The following is an 18221-nucleotide window of genomic DNA, read 5'->3' as shown; positions in this document are numbered from 1 at the left end:
GAGGACGTTTCGAGACATTATCACCTGCTGCAGCCTCTCGCCATATACCTGCTGATCGAATACCGGAAGTGAGACCAAATTTCACAGCAGTGTCGGCGGGATAAGCAAATGAGCCCTATAAGCTTCGTCGTGACAACCCCAGTGACCCAAGAGTCAGGGAGCTGACACTGGAAGTTAACAGGTTGGTCGGTGAGCATAAACGGAACAAGTAGTTAAGTCATGGTAAGAGTTGCAGCATTGAAACCGGAATAAGGGAATTGTGGGCAACGGTTAAGTCACTATCGAAGCCGGTAAAGAAGGAAGATAGAACTTCTGTCACGTTTTGCTGACTGATCCGAAGAGGTACGCAAGTTATTTCAATCGACATTTTGTCGAGCACCCCGGAAGTGACAAAGCGAAGAGGTGTGTACTACGTCGCATTACATCTCTTCCTGCCAAGGAGGAACCACCACAATTTACAATGGATGATGTTGCGAATGCCACCACCTGGAACGCTAAATCATCCAAAGACTTGGACCTGATGGATTCTCCAAGGTAATGGTGAAACAGCTGGATGAGCCGGGAGTCGAGTATTTCACTAAACTTCTCAACATGTAGCTATCCTCCCACATTGTTTCCAATGTCTGGACAATGGGCAGGGTGGTCCAGTAAAGGTGAATCGCGTTTGTCGCCCCTAGCAAAGACCCTTGAGGCTTTAGCCTCCCCATCGTCAGAAATAGCTATCAAGTTACCAATTATAAGCAAGGGTTTCGTAAGCAGCACAGCACGACAACAGCGCTGCACGCCATCTCTACGCATGTTAGCCGAGGAATCAACCAGAGCAAGCCGTGCGACGACTTTAATATTGTCAAGCACTCCACGAAATTTGAGAACATTGAGCAGACTAACCTCCGGCATCGTTTGAACGTTAGATAATCAAGCCACGTAGAGTGAAATTGGAAGTTCCCTACGGTGGGGGTCATATCTCCGAATCTTTACCTCTCTGGTGTTCCACCGACTCCAGATGGCATTGAGATCATTATGTATGCGGATGATTGTACGAACTTGGCGTCAGGTACCATCCCTGGGGTTATTTCTGGCAGGATGAACTCCTATTTCACTGATCTTACCATCTTTTTTCCACGCGGGGAATATGCAAATATCCGCCACTAAATCTGCGGCCACTCTGTTCACCACATCGACTGCAAAGGTGAGCACTAAGATGAGTGTCATGGTCGATGGTAGCAGAATTCCGACCACAAACTACCCAAGATTCTAGGGGTTACATTGGGACAGCATATTCACGTCGTCCGCTCCTGACACAGTTATCTGCTACAAGCTGGCAGCACTTAGGGATGCAGATAAAGAAACCGTAAACACGGTGCATCCTCATGTCTTCACATGAGGTTCCGGTACCAGAGCTCCGATTTACTCGCGAGTGAAAATTTGGGGGTGAGCTGGTAATTTTCTTTGGGTGCAATATTTTTGGTTGGTTTGGGGCAACTTTATTTGAGGGTGGGATAAGTTTTTGTTTGGCGCTGGGGAGGGGGCAAGTTGCCCCCCTCAACTTGCTCAAATTTGAGAAGAGTTTCACTCGCGAGTGGAATTCGAGCGAGTATTCGGAGCTCTGTCCGGTACAACAACACAATGACAAGCTCTAGTTGCAGTACTTACTCGGGTGTTACCTTTAGGGCCATACTAATCACCATATGGTGAATAGGACCGCCATAACTAGGGGGAGGCCCGGTGTGGCCCGTCCACCATTACCTGGCAATTTTTTATGCATGGATTGAATAGCATTCACACAGATACAGTCGCAGATTCCAACTTTTATAAAAAAAAAAAAACAATTAAATGTTCCATCGGCAACAAGACTACACCCAATACAAATTTTCCAAATGATCTAAGATTTAAACTGGAAATCAATGCAAATTTTGAAAGGTTTGTGAGGGAAGTATCAGAAAAAGTGGACCTTCTCTTTCCACTGACTTATATATATATATATATATATATATATATATATATATATATATATATATATATATATATATATAATTGTTCCACAAACATCCCATAAGGACAAGGGAGACTTCTCTCATATTATGATATTAGCTCAATGATATGGTACCTACAGTTTATCGCCGAGTCCGAACGGCGTGTCTAAGACACCACTTTTGTAGAGAAGTTTTCCATGGCTAAAATACTCAGGAAATGTCGTCAACATTACTGAGGGGTATTTTGCCACCGTTGAAAAGTGTTTTGTTGTTGCCTGGCCGGGGAATCGAACTCACGACCTTATGCGTGCAAGGCGGGTGTGCATACCATTGCACCACGGCGGCACCCTTTCCACTGACTTACGTTATTAAAAAAATGACCAATATTCGACAACGGGATTTTTTTTTATTTTTTATAAAAACGATAGTTTGGTTGGTGGCTGTTTTGGGGGCTATACCTCAATTGAAAATATCTAATCAGAACTGTCTTAATAAAAAATTAACACCACCAATTAATATTGCATTTCATAACTTACCCACAACGATCGACTGCCCATAAATGCCGAATCATCATCATCTTCCATTAAACTATGATGATTCCGATGATGGTGATGATGATGATGGTGGTGATGATGATGATTGTGATGTTGTTGTTGATCCAAAAACAATAGTGTATCTTTACTGCAAGTATTCACCGAGTTACGCAACACCGACGACAGGGTATCACTGCATTCACGTAGACGATAATTGGATGCTGTTGAAAAGGAATGACGCAAATGCAATGAAGGATGTGCCGCCGCTGAACTACTACTCATGCTGCTGCTGGGATATATGGCATTTTCTACAGCCGAAACACTTGAACGACTACCATGCCAGGGTTGACGACATGTAGGGAAATGTCCCGCCAAAGCGGAACTAATAATACTGCTGCTATTGCTTTTTAAACTTGTCGAAAGTAAATGCTCTTTATCGTTGGGTGCTGAATTGGCAACGGGATGTGATGTGAAGCCATTGATTTTGTTTTGTAAGCTATTTGTGGTGATGCCACCACCATCACTTAAGTTGGCCGTCGCCACAGCCATGGCCGTGTGTTGTTGTTGATGGGGTTTGGAGGACGATTGTGTTGACGACAAAGAAGAAGATGATGACGATTTGGAGGTTGTTGGAGTTTTAGAGTTGATTTTCTCAATGCCATTTGATTTTTTGGGAGACAGTGGAGATTTTGATTTGATTTCATTGGTACCATGATGCTGATGATGGCCATTGGTAAGTAAATGATTTGTTGTGTTGGCATTTTCTTGAGCGTTTTCTTTTGTATGGTTGCAGGGGTTTTCTTTGATATCCTCGTCCAATTTACAATCTTCATCCATGGTGAAAATTTCAGTATTTTCCTCTGGCGTTAGCTTGGGGTCATTGCTGTCTGTTTTGTCGCTTAGATCGTTGGTGTCATGTACCACCTCAGCATCAGCAAAATCCAATATTTTTTCTAAAGCATCCAAATTTGAGCCATTGCAAGTGATTTCGTTTTCTGCAGGGCCAATGTTTTCAGGTGATTCTAAAAAAGAAGGCAAATTAAATATTTACTTTTAAGTTTTTAATCACATTTTAAAGACTTACCCTTTTCTTCCTTTTCGCCAGCTACTGGTGGTTTATTGCTCTGTATCTCCGGGCTGAGATGTTTTTCTACAATTACCTCAATTTTCTCTTCCTTCGAACTTTCTGCTTGAACTGCAACCGTTTCTGTTTTAAGCGTCTCCTTGGATTTACTTAAAACTGTTTGGATAACATTGGAGCTTGATGACGACGGCGGCGGTGGTGCGATACGTGATACCCAATGATCACTGGAATTCGAACTTGATCCCGAACATTCAGCATTCTCAGATGTTCTACGCTGATAGAACAACATATAAGCCTCATTATTGATAATTTCTTCAGGCATTGATTCATTGGGAACTTTGGTAACTCTTTGATCATCAAATTTATACCATTGACGATCATAGGGATTCTTACAGGCGGCAGTGTAATGACCAGTCTCAAGTGTGTCACCCTGATGATAACAGACGGCATAGAGGTCATAACGAGTTTCTCGATTATCACGAGAACTCAACGTGGAAGAACGTGAATCACCCGGCTTTGATTTGCGCCATGGACTTGGACGGGTATGCTGTTGTTGTTGTGAGCTTGCAGATAGCGTTGCCATCGTTTCATTAGCCTCCTTGGCTAAATGCGGTGACATATCAAACGAATGCAATGGAAACTTCACCATCGTGGTTAGTTTGGCGGCATTCGTACTTTTGCCATGATGCTGGCGGAAGCGTTTAAAGTGTACAACTAAAATATCAGGTAATGACCATAAACCTAAAGTTTTCACAACCGGTAAATATTCCTGGCAATGGGGACAACGCCAGGCATCTTCAGCACTCAATGTTTCTGCTTTGGTATAATGTTCCAGACATTGTTCCAAAGTTAATGTGGCCGTATCATTCGATTTGTTGGCCAGCAAGCGGGGTACACTTTCATGTTCCACCACGTGATCGGAGAGATCATTAAAATAAGCCTCTGGATCAGGCCATTCCAGTAGTAATTTAATGTGTGGTGGTCCAGCTTCTGCCGACAACACTGACAAAGCCAAATCAATCATTTCTGTGAGCAGTGGATGTTCAACTTGTTCTATAAAGGTGTCAGGATCTGCAGAGGGATCCTGTAAACGTATTTGAAACATTTCCTTGAGCGGTGTAGAATAGGAAAATACTTCGGGCTTTAAAATGCCAGCCATTTCTTTGAGTAGTTTCTTTTGTAGCTCAGCATAAGAACAATCACGTGGAATTTGTAAACAAAATGGAGCACCAAAACGTTCCAAACTAATATCTTCCTTTGAGGTTTCTTCATTCTTCAGCTTGGTTTTCTTGACATTTGCCACCAGCACTAACAGATTTGCTGATTGTGGATTATTGGTTGTTGATGCAGTATTGAGTGTTGTACTGCCTCCATTATTTGGCGTCGTCGTTTCATTCCCTTTATTGGAGTTACTTGTGGTCGTCTCCTCCACCTTTTCCGATGGAACTTCTATGCAATAGATAGTCTCTATACCTTCTAAAGTATTCACAGGTTGGGAATCATAAAAGACACGCATGAAGCCTTCCTTTTGTAAATCAACCAATACCATTTGTTCCGTTCGTATACCCGTGTCTTTGTGTAACTGTTCCCTTAAGGCCACAATTGGTGAACCGGCAGTAACTGTTAGACCCATACGCATTTGTCTCGGTTGCTTTTGCAAATAGACAACGGTGGCAAAGATTGTCTGTTGTGTTAGCTGTGGCAGTTGTACCGATATACAATGGAATGGATCAAAGGTATTCGATTGTTTTTTACAACGTGGACAGGTTAGAGATGAACGAAATTGTGCTTGGAAAACAGCTTGAACAAAGGAATTGTTACAGCGTATGTGATTGGCTAAGGTTTCGGCGGCGATTACTTCATCTGGACGGCCATAGTTGTTCTGAAAAATAAAATTGAAGAAAAACATTATTAATGTTTTCAAGTGTTTATAAAGTGGCAGTGTCAAAAATTAAAGCATACTTTTAGGCGCAAATATTTATTTATTTATTTATTTACAAAATACTTTATAAAATAAATTTATAAAATATAGAAAAAAGGCGCCGGGTAACTAAGACCTTATGCGCACGAGTAATAATCAAGGGTTATGTTTAATTCAATGTGAGGAATACAAATTTATACAATTTATACAATGTGAGGTATACAAATTTCTATGATAAAAAGTATATTATATTATTTAATACAAAAAGGCTCTGAATTAGATATCACTAATATTATGAATATTAAGGGCAGAGCGGATTTGGGGTAGAAATATTTTAGTGGAACAATCAAGTATCTTATCGATGCCCAAGTTAATTGCAGAAGAATGGCATTCAACAAGAATGTGTGCGATTGATATAAAGTCTCCACAGAATGAACACCGGGGAGGCATGACATTTTCGAAGTAGTGCTTTGTATTAAACAAGCATTTTCCAACTCTCAGTCGGGCCAGAAAAATGCATTCAGATCTACTAAAATTAGGGTTGTAGCGAGTCCTTGGTATTGTTGGATTAACAAGTCTAAGAAATGTAGATGATGACTGCCACGCAATAGAGTTTTTAGAGTACTGTGTCTTTTTGTAAAAATGCATTAAGGTGAAATAAAAACAGGGCATTTCTCCAATTTGAGAAAGATTCAATGCTTCTTTTGCCTTCTTATCAGCAAAATCATTTCCTTTAATATGTGAATGTGAGGGTATCCATAACACGACAACTTTACAGTTGTATGGAATTTTCATCATGTCACTGAAGATTCCACCTTTATTGTTTTGAAGAGCTCTTGCGACACTCAGATTATCAACACAGATTAGTGTTTTTTTGTTTTGTTTGGCGTAGTCTATAGCAGATTTTACACCACTCAGTTCCGCCGAAAATATTCCTGTTCTGTTTGGCAATCTAGATTTGGAAATTGTTATGAAACTATTATTTGTCAATTGTTTGATAACTGCGAAAGACGTGGAATGGCCATTAAAAGAACCATCTGTATAAAGGATAGTTTCAGGGTTAAATGAAGAAATTCTTTCGAGTAGGAGTTGTTGATAGCAAACTTCACTGGTATGACCTTTTTGAAATGAAGATAAGCTTGTATCAATCGAAACGAAATTACTTCCGATTGTTAGGTTTGGGCTAGGCTTTGAAGGCAAGGGAATTTGAAAAGTCGAAAATAGAGTCAAGATATGTCCAATGGGTGTCGTATTTGATGTGTTGTTAGAGTTAGCGTATTTCCAAAATGTGTTGTGGAGTCCATGGGCACATATAGTAATAGCTTTGCTGCTTAGACTAAAAGAAAATTTCTCCAGTAGGGTTTGGAAGTCGCTGTAATTTCCCTCTATATAAAGAGACTCTAGAGGTGTAGAGCGGAGAAGACCCGTGGCGGTTCTAAAACATTTGTTTATGGCAACATTTAATTTTGAAATATTTGCTTTGGAGGTAAATCCATAAATTGTAATGCAGTGAGCAATTATGCCATACACTAATGATTTACATATCGTCACCATAAATGCCGGAAGACGTAACCGACATGAAAATCGAAATTCGTTTTATGGTGGAATTAGATACATAAAGCTAAAATACTTGCTCTGGGAAAATTTCAAGCATCTACATTTAAAAATCACGATCCTATACAAGAAATGCCAAAAGACGTAACAACATACTGTAATTTTCATAAAGCACAAAAGGCGTAACCCTCACTATTTCAAAATGAAACATCAGTAGTGTTCAATGTATTCTTTGATTTTTCCAGAATATATTATGCCAAAAGTAGGGTTTATTGCGCTGATTACGAAAATGTATAATTTTCATGTGGAGCGGATCCGCTTATCCGGTTATTTGACCCGAAAGTCTGGATTAAAAAACCGGGTTAGACCCGGTTCTACTGAACCGATTACTACAAAATGAATATCATATGAAAGCTTATGGAAATACCTATCACATGGTGGGCTACTTTAACAGTTTTGGCTCTTAATCGGCTTATTTCTCCATATGTTTAATTTGACTCTAAGGTGACGATATCTCAAAAATGGTGGCTACTTTTAAAAATCACAAACACCATTCTTGTAGCTAATTTTTAAATCAACAACTTTTAGTTTAGATGGTTTTCAATATGCCTTACTGAAAAAAATCCATAATTGAAACAATTGAAGAGGATGACAGAAGACCTGTGCCCTGATTTAAAAAAACATCTAAAACGGCATATATGGAAAACAATATGTTAAACGGCCAAAAGGAAGTGGTTATTGGGAAGGCAATGCAAGACAAATGATGCCCGGATGTACATCATAATTTTGTATAGGCAGGTCGCTTCGAAATTGCTCATTTTTTCAAGAGCAAGAACGAACGGAAATACTCAAAATTTCTGACAGCAAAACGTACGTAACGAGAATATTGAGACGTTTATACGAAAACGTGTACATGGTCAAAATTCACGTCGTTCCAATACAAAGAAATTTTCTGTATTGGTTTACTTAGACAAAAAGACAGGGGTTCCTACAGTCAATAAACTGAGAATTGGCTTATGATCCTAGTGGTATAACCTGTTTTAAAACTGATATCAAAAACGACTACCAGATTCTACCATAGAGAAGTTCCGCAAATTTTGAAGCAGTGCATCCTCCATCCTACTTTTATGACAAAGTTCTTATGAGAATTAAAAGTTTCATTTAAATTATTACAGATCACTTAATTTATATTAACTACATTTTGTCGATAAATTGACATAAATACAACAATAAATATAATATTCTAAATCTGATGATTTAAATATAGTCTAATACAATTGAACTTATAAATAATTATAGTGATGTTATACTTATAAATAATTATAGTGATGTTCACCTAATTGTGGCCCATTGAAATATCACCGTTAAGACTGGGAATTGAACCCAACACCGTCAGATTGCTAGTTTAAAGTTCACTTAGCCGCGTAGGCCAATAAACTAATTCTAATTTAATTATAATTTTTCATTTATACTACTTTCTTCAAATGTATACTCAATAAATTGTGGGTTATGTCGTTTGGCATTTCAGAAAAATACAATACCAAAAGACGTAACCCACACAGCTTCTAACATTCTGGAAAAAAGTTAAATTTTTTTCCAAAAATATATTTCTTCTCTGTCTTAAAACCCAATACTAAAAATTTTCGATATTTTATAACACCGTTTTCATTTTATAACGTTTTTTGCTTCTCCTGTAAAGTTTTATTTTTGTGGGTTACGTCTTCCGGCATTTATGGTGACGATATATCTATAGCTATATCAATATGGGGACCTTTTGATTTGGAGCAGATTAAACGAAGTAGATTGTTGATTTTGCCTAACTTTGTCTGTAACATTTTTATATGGTCATTCCACAATAAATTTCTGCTGAATACAAGTCCCAATATTCTCATTCGTTTATGAATGTTGATGGTATTTTGATCGAGGCGTATTGAATTACATTGACATTTTCTCTTACGACAAACATGAAGAAGTTCTATTTTATTAGAAGGGATAACAGCACCTACATCTCTAGCCCAGCATTAAATCTATTTAGATTTTCTTCTACAAATTGTGGATCGCCTGATGATATTGCAAATATGTTATCTGCGAATACTCCTACAAAATCAATTCCTGAAACATTTTCTAAAGCTCTGCATAACGAGTTTACATATATATTGTAAAGCATAACTGAGATAGGCGAGCCCTGTGGTACCCCATTGTCCATAGGCAAAGAGTGCGAAAAATAACCGTCGACTCGGACTGACATTCGTCGAAATGATAGAAATGATCGCATCAATGATAGAAATTGACCTTGTACTCCCCAGTTGTGAAGTTCAGTTAGTATACTGGTGTATACTACCCGATCAAAGGCTTTTTCTAAATCCTCTGAGATAACCACGCTATGTTTTCTACGGGTTATGTTTTCACGTAATGTACATTCCAGGTTGTGACATAGTGTGTGCACCCCGTGATGAGGGAGAAAAGCGTGTTGAATTCTGGAAAAACGGTTCTGACTGTAACGTAGTAAACGTTTAGCTAAAAGTTTTTCAAAAACCTTCGAAAGAACGGGTAATAAGGAGATCGGTCTATAGCCCTCCAAAGAATTTGGATTTTTACCTTGTTTTGGAATTGGGCATAACATAGCCAATTTCCAATCATGTGGGAAGACACCGTTATGTATTATCTTGTTGTATAACTTACATATACGTTTTTTTACTAAAGCTGGAGCATTGCGTATCATTGAATACGTTATCTTGTCCATAGAAGGGGTGGAACCTTTGAGGGTTTGGAGAGTGGCATCGAGTTCATGGAGGTCGATATGTTCTGTAAGAAAAATGTTGTTACTATTTACAACATTAGGATGGTTAATGGAAAACGAATGCTTTGCTGAGCGAACTGAGAGATCAAATGATGCATCAGAACTTATGGAGCTCCAAAAGGACGCGAAAGCGTCAGCTATGGCTTCGGGGTGGGTAAGATTGCCATTGTCAAATCGAATGCTTGAAAATCTATCAAATTTGGGATTTCTTAGTTTGTTTACCTTATTCCATAGACAACGAACATCCAAAGATGGGTCAAGAGAATTAAGAAATCTGCTCCATGTTAATCTTTTGGCTCTCTTGCATTCACGCTTAATTAAAGCACACATTTTTCTGTAATACATACAATTTTCTGTACTCCTAACTCTTCTGAATGTTCTCCATGCTCTTTGCCTAATACGTATTAACCTTGAGATTTCATTATTAAACCATATAGGCCTTATTTTGTTTTTTGGTTGACGGCTAACTGGAATCGACTCATTAGCCGATTTTCTTAAAAGTCTTTTTATTTGCGCTGCCTCTTTATTGATATTATCCGATTCAGCGAAATCGGAGTTGAAACTTAACAATTTGTTTTGAAAAAGGGTCCAGTTTGCTTTAGTCTCCTGCAAACGGGAAATGAATTTCTTCTTTGCGACGGGAATGTTGTTAGTTATGAGAATGGGGAAGTGATCTCCTACTTCTGGTATGGGTAATGTTTCCCAAGACAGTGTAGGGGCCAAGTAAGAGGTGCACATGGACACATCTATAGCTGTAAGTGTATTACGAGTACTTAAAAGGGTAGGGGAACCGTCGTTAAGGATGACTAAACCGTGCGATTCAGCAAACTCTTCCCATATGAGACCTCCGGTAGAGGACCCAGATGAGCCCCATAGGGTGTTCTGAGCGTTCAAATCACCTAATAAAAGAGTTTGATGGGAAGTTGGTATGTTGATGGAATTAACTAGATCTGAGGATATAGTTATGTCATATTCCTTATATACATTAATAATGTGTAGAGGAAATCCATAATCTAATGTTATAGACTGGAATAGTAGATTTCCAGAAGATATGGTACTATTAGTAACATTAATATTATTCTTGACAAAAATAGCTATCCCTGACTTGGAATAGTTATAGGTTTTGTTGTGATGATACACATTGTATCCTGGAAGATACAGTAAATGCCTATTCTGGTCCGTGACGTGTGTCTCTTGTAAAACCAAGACACTTGGTTTGTGCAAAGCAATTATCATTTCTAATGCAAATTTGTGGCATATAAAACCTTGAATGTTCCATTGCAAAATTGTAATGTTCGAATTCAGATCCATATTATTAGATTAAATTAAAGAGAAAAGATAAATAATTATTGTTAAGAAATTAAGAGATAGTTGTGATGTGTTTAGGATGACATTGATATGTCGTCGTTGTCTTCAATTTCAGGTCTCCTAGAGGTGATTTTGGCTGGTTTCATAGATGTTGTCGATGTACTTTCTGGTGACGAATCAGTTGATATCTGAGAAAATCTTGGCGAACTTTGAGTGTTTTCTTTTATTGCGTTGAGTTGTGTGTAAAACTTGTTCAGTAATGTTTCTTTTTCTGTCGAATAATTTGATGACTTGTTATTGTCTTGATTTGTAGTGTCAGAGTTTGAGTGAGATATTGATGGTGATGTTTGTATTAAATTTGAGTTTGGCGATGATTTGTTATTTCCTTGATTTGCGGTGTCAGAGTTTGAACGAGATATTGGTGATGATGTTTGTACTGAAGTTGCGTTTGTTGATATTTTATGTGTGTTTTGAGAGGACGACGGAATCTGATTTGAATCAGTTGTTGGTGATGGTAGAGTGTTTGTGTGAGAACCTGTAGACATTTGGTTATTTTTATCATTGCCCATTGCTTGTGAATATAGCTGCTTTTTAGCTGGGGGTTTGATTAGGTAGGCGTCCGGATCACTTTTGAATATTTTCCACGCATCGCGGTTTGTGCACCTTTGCTTAATTTTTATTTTGTTCACTGATTTGTGTGTCAGGAAAGAAACGCAATTTTTATCATACGAAGCGTGTGTGTCAACGTTGCAGTTTACACAGAATTTACGACTGCAGGTGTTATGTGGAGGTGGGAAAGCACATTCTTTGCACAATTCAATGGATTTGCAGTGGTTCTTGGTGTGTCCAAGTTTTTGACAGTTTTTACACTTCAGTGGGTTCGGAATATAGTCGCGGACAGGAACAGTGCTCCAGCCAATGTCGATGTGATTCGGAGGTCGTATGCGGTCAAATGTGATCACAGCTCCGCATGTAGCAACCAATGTATCTCCGTCCATTTTCATGAATTTCCTTACACCAATTACTTGATGTTCCGCTAAATCTTTGAGTAAGTCGTCTTCGGGTATTGTCTTGATTTTGTCTGAGAATATTAAGCCTTGCGAGTAGTTGAGTGAAGGATGTGACACTATTTTTACAGGAACAACATCTATATATTTTGCAGCTAAAAATTTTCTAAAAGCTCTGACATTGTTAGCCTTTATTAACAAATCACCACTGCGCAGCTCAGATATTTCAGAGTATTCCCGGCTGATGTGTTTTATACCTCGGCCTATCTGGAAAACATTGTAAGAGGCCAATGGCTTAACTTCACTTGAGGAGTCCAAAGATATTGCGGAAGCAACTAAAAATCTGGGGACATCATCGTAATTTGGATTTATTGTTGGAAGAGGAACAAAGTCAGCAGCATCTAGTCGTGATCTTTTTTGGGAACGAGGATTTTTTTGTTTATCCCGGTCTGGGTCCAGGACAGCGTACCTGTTGTGATTTGGGGGGTACACCCCATTCATTTTGATTTAGTTTTAAAGCCGGTCAATTAACAAAACTTTTTATTTAAAACTATTTACAAAAAATAGCGCAAAAAGAGAATCAAGTGACAAAAAGAAAATCAGAAAAAACGTGCTCTCGATTAAGATCAGCTGTTTGAAAACAAACGGTGTTTGCTCATCAACCGTCTGATGAGAACTGGGGCGCAAATAATATTATTGGCGAAATGAGAATTGCATTGATAGGAGAGAAAATACAAAATATAATTAAATATAACGAGTTTTAAAGAAATCTGAGGTCCTTCAACTCAACATATACGAGGGCTGTACGATAACTATCTGGCCTAACAATGAAAATGCGAATATTTATTATCAATAATAGTTTTATTGTTTTCTTTAGCAGTCTCCAGCATGATTTATACACTTTTTTATGCGCACAAACCAATTGCTCCGGTTGAGGCACCAACAAAACATGTTTTGTGAACGATTTTACAGCATCTTTTGGCGACAAAAATCGTTGACCACGCCTTTCTTTTCTTTATGTGCTGGAATCAAATGAAGTCATTGGATTCCCAGTCAGGGCTGTACGGCGGATGACCCATCAATTCCAAGTTTTGTCCGGTCAAACAGGCTCTGGTTTTATTCGATGTATGAGAGTTCGCATTGTCATGATGCTGAATGATTCGTGTTCTCCTGTTCGTTTTTTTTCGAATTTCTCAGGAGACTTGAGACAAACAAATTGTAGTGTACCACTCAGAATTAACCGTGTAAAATTTCTGAAGCCGTATATTCGCCACACGGTCAGTTTTGCCGAAGAAACAGGTGACCATTTGCTTCGAAGTGCTTCCTACATGAACAACTTTCGTTGGATTTGGCTCGCTCCTTAACTGTGGATTCCTGTTTTGTTTCGGGCTCCTAAGCATAGATCCAAGCTTCGTCGTCTGTGACGATCTTGTAAATATCGTTTAAAGCACCGCTATCATTTTTACTCACAACTTCTTTGCACAAATCCATAAGACCCAATTTTTGAGCGATTGTTCAATTTTGCCGTATCTGACGAGAAAAATCCATTTTTTCGGCCATGGATTCATGGCGTAAGGGGCGACCCTTACGACCTTCGTTTTTTTTTTGCGAGTGTCGACCACGATTGAATTCATAGTGCTACAGGATTACCCTTTATCGACATACATACAAAGATTTAATTTGATGTGAAAATGATCGGAAGAAAAAATGTGTCAAACTTTTCAAAAAAAATTCAAATGGCGCCTGGAAACACGCGGTGTTGCCTAGGCCTTTGGGGAAAATTGTTGACATAGCTCAGTAGTGCGATCCTCTAACTCATTTTTTCAGTTACTGACAATTGTCGTCGACACCATCAATTTGGTCTTTTCGCCGTTTACCGCTAGACCCACTTTCGAGAATTCTGCTTCGACATTCCTAAAGGTATCAATTACTTCCTTTACTGATCGTCCCATGATGTCTATGTCATCAGCATAAGCAAGTAACATGTGGCTATTGGTGTAAATTGTGACATTTCTTTTGACATTTGCATCTCGTATTACCTTTTCCAGCAAAATGTTGAATATGTCACACGAAAGGCTGTCTTCTTGTCTGAAACCTCTTTTGGTACAAACTTCTTCGGAGAGGTTCTTTCCAATTTTAACTGAGGACCTAGTATCAGTTAAAGTCATCTTACAAAGCCGGATGAGCTTTGCGGGGATACCAAATTCAGACATTGCGTGGAATACCTTTGATCGGAGGGGACTGTCGAATGCTGCTTTATAATCGACAAAAAGGTAGAATATGTCGATCTGCATCTCTTGGGTCTTCTCTAGGATTTGCCGCAGGGTAAATATCTGGTCAATGGTGGATTTTCCAGGTCTAAAGCCACATTGGTATGTTCCAATTATTTCGTTGACCATTGGCTTTAGTCGTTCGCACAATATCCCTGACACTATCTTATAGGCAATAGGGAGAAGACTTATGCCCCTATAGTTGGAGCATACAGTCTTATCTCCTTTCTTGTGGACGGGACATGGGATGCTCAGGTTCCAATCGTCGGGTACGCGTTCTTCCTGCCAGATGGTGCTAACTAGCTGATGCATACACCTTATCGCCTCCGGTTTTAAACAGCTCGGCTGGTAAGCCATCGGCTCCTGCTGCTTTATTATTCTTCAGCCGGTTGATTGCTGTTTTTACCTCATCTTGGCCGGGCGGTATACATTCTATACCATCTTCTGGGATTGGATCTGTGGCATCATCGTCTTCACTACTATTGGATACCAGCAGATTGGAGAAATGTTCCTTCCATATCCTGAGCACGCTATCTGTATTTGTTACCAGATTACCTTGCTGGTCTCTACCGGAGGATGTGCCTGTACCAAAGCTATCTGTTTGATGTTTCACTCTTTGGTAAAATTTTCGGACTTCATTCTGGCTCCTGTACATCTCGATTTTTCACACTCCCGCTTTTCCATTTCTCTCTTTTTCTTGCGGAAAAGACGTTTCTCTTCTCTCCTTTTCTCCCGATATCTCTCTCGTGCGCTACGCGTTGCTACTGATTGTAAAGTAGCTCTATATGCCGCATTTTTCTCTTCGGTAGCAGTACGACACTCCTGGTCATACCATACCAAGTATGGATTTTGCGGCTGTTTGGGCATGGAGTGGGCTATATTTTTCCATTGTGTTGTTATGTTATCGGGACAAGGAGTGCTCGCGTTAAGCAATTGGGCTAGTTGAGTGGAATATGCTGTGGCTATCTGTTGTGTTTGCAGCCTATCGATGTCCAACTTCCGCGTTGTGTATGTTCGTGCTTTATACGGGTACGTACCTTTGCTGCAACAAGGTAGTGGTCCGAATCAATGTTTGCTCCTCGGAACGATCGTACATCCAACACGCTGGATGAATGTCTTCCATCTATTACAACATGATCAATTTGATTATTTGTTCTTTGATCTGGAGACAGCCAGGTGCCCTTATGAATATCGAGATGATTAAATCTGGTACTGCTAACTACCATGTTTTTTGCAGCTGCAAAGATATTCTCCTTTCCAATTTTGGCATTAAAATCGCCTAGAATGATTTTAATGTCATGGGCAGGGCTACGGTCATATGTTTCTTCTAAGCGCTCGTAAAATATATCTTTGATCTGTTCGTCCTTTTCTTCAGTGGGAGCATGAGCGCAAATAAAGCTGATGTTGAAGAATTTAGTTTTTATTCGAATTGCAGCAAGTCTCTCATTCACTGGGGTGAAGCTGGATACCAGATGTTTTAGTCTCCGACTAACGACGAATCCGCAACCAAACTCATGCTTTACGTCATGACAGCTAAATACAGTGCGTCACCTTTAGGTGTTGTTGTGACGCCTTTCCCAATCCATCGTATTTCCTGTATGGCAGTAATATCGGCCTTGTACTTTTCAAGTACGTCTGCCAATGCGAAGACTGCACCTTCTCTATTTACCACTAACATCTACGGAAACGCAAAAGGGAGTCTTAGCCACAGTTATTTTGTAACACAAAAAACATATCACAAGTCCCCAAAGACCTTTATGTGAGTCAATAGATATTTCCCGTTAATAATTCACCTGAAGTTCGAGCTATTTATTTGTTTATCATTCTTCGTAACCTATCAGATTACATGATAATAATTGTCGCCCCCAAGAGTAGAATAATTCATACAATATTACGCAAAAACAAATTGAAAGAAAGTGTTTGTTGTAGTTTCTCAATTATTTGTAGAAAATGTGTCGCATGTAATGCCGCCAAGAGAAGTGTACTTAAATTTGGCGTCTTTTCTGTTATCTTATCTTTCATTTCAGTAAATGTAAAAGTTATTTCATATCACAAAATTTTACAAAAAGCGCAACAACAACAATAAAAATAAAATAATTTACGTAAGTTTTTATTGTGCGCAAAATAATAAAAATAAAATATTTTTGCGATAATTTTCAAGATAAAGAGACACTTGAGAGTCTAGATGGGGGCATGATGTTAAACATGATAGATAATTTTTCCAATATTTTAATGGAATAATGTTACCAGGTCAGAAAAATAGTCAAGGAAACTATTGAAAGCAATCCAAAGACACTGAGAAATGTTCTACACAGGGTCGCAATTCTTTGCTCAATAGACATTTAGACGACTTCGTAAGATTCACTAATGAATCTAATCTACTTCGTTTAGGGAGCTTACGTCCTTTCTCAGTAACTGTTTATTGCTTCAAAGACTGTATCCGTGTACATGATATTAATTTATGACTGAAAGGCTTGTGAATCTAGTTGTTCTCACTTGTAATTTGGTCCCTTCGTCTAGGATTATAGAGATTTCTTTTCACATACCTGCTATGTACTGCATTAAAAGTACATATATCACGTATCAGGCGACTTACAAATGCTGTAAAATCTACTGCCAATGACCTCAGCATTTAGTGGTATTCTCATATCCGCACTCCATGCGTTAAACAGTGGGGTCGTAAATGTAGTTATCAACCACGGTATGGTGACATCATTCTCATCATACGTAACGATGTTTATATGGAATGGACACGCTGTCGGAAATTTTTGAGTGCAAACTTTTGTAACTCTACATGATTTTTGAGATCCAGTATAGTTTATAAATTTGTATGTACCCCGTTCTTACGGCTCATATTAATGCTGACAGCTAAAAGTGGTTCAGAAAATAACTTGAACTACATTACGACATTATGTGGTCTTTGCAAATTATAGCCAGATCGTAATATCTGAGCAGCTGCAGCGGCTCGCCAAATATGTACCTGCTGGCCATATACCCGAAATTATACCAAATTTCCCAGCTAAGGGGACGGGAATCTGTTGTTGTTGTAAAAAAATTTGATATGTGTGTATGTTTGTCTCTCTGTTTAAATTGGCTCTGGCTATATCTCCAGTTCTAGGAAAGTGGCTGCTTCGGTGGGATATAACCACAGATCTACTGGAGTTAGTTGAGTAGGTTTGGCAGGGCAGTTGGGCCTGAGCCGCATGCTGGGCAAATGTTTTGAACGGTGTCATCGATCCCTGTCCTATAGGAATTTAGACGGCTGCACCATCCAAGCCAAAACTACTCTGGTTTGCCGTGGCTGCTTACGCTCCTCAGCTGCACAAGAAAGGACCCAGACAAAAGGTGAAGGAAGGGGTTCCATGCGATGACGTGATTTTATGGTATCTTTTGCGTTGGTTCAAACGAAGTCGTGAAAGATCCGATCTTTTCATTAGCATTTGAACCAATGCAAAGGAAGTCGTGAAAGATCCGATCTTTTCATCAGCATTTGAACCCATGCAAAGGAAGTCGTGAAAGATCCGATCTTTTCATCAGCATTTGAACCCATTCAATCGATCCAATAGAGATGAATTTTGTGTTTTTATTTATAAAATTTTTTCTAAATATATAAGATTAATTATTTACAATAGGCTTGATGTTGTCGGAGACTCGAAATCACAACCAACATTGTTAAAACTCTCGTCGTAATGATAATGTCATTGCAAAGGGTTGGTGGAAATGACATGCCAAAGCATTGGTGAAAATGACATGCCAAAACTTTGGTGAAAA

General features: G+C 38.9%; 1 protein-coding gene across 2 annotated transcripts in view; it reads right to left on the bottom strand.

Moving 5' to 3' along the window:
* Positions 1-18221, bottom strand: part of Usp15-31 (Ubiquitin specific protease 15/31) — a 190850-nt gene that overhangs the window by 15610 nt on the left and 157019 nt on the right. For both annotated transcript variants that reach the window (XM_073991936.1, XM_073991935.1), the window contains 2 exons: positions 3591-5472; positions 2510-3528 (listed from right to left, as the gene is read on the bottom strand). In XM_073991936.1, the coding sequence (XP_073848037.1) occupies positions 2510-3528; positions 3591-5472 (2901 nt within the window). The remainder of the gene's footprint in view (positions 1-2509; positions 3529-3590; positions 5473-18221) is intronic.

The sequence above is a fragment of the Musca autumnalis genome, unplaced genomic scaffold (assembly GCF_047663935.1).
Source record: "Musca autumnalis isolate F117 unplaced genomic scaffold, ASM4766393v1 scaffold_5, whole genome shotgun sequence".
In the NCBI taxonomy this organism is placed as follows: Eukaryota; Metazoa; Arthropoda; class Insecta; order Diptera; family Muscidae; genus Musca; species Musca autumnalis.
Note: the sequence above shows the minus strand (reverse complement) of the source record. Positions and strands in the feature narration are given on the sequence as shown.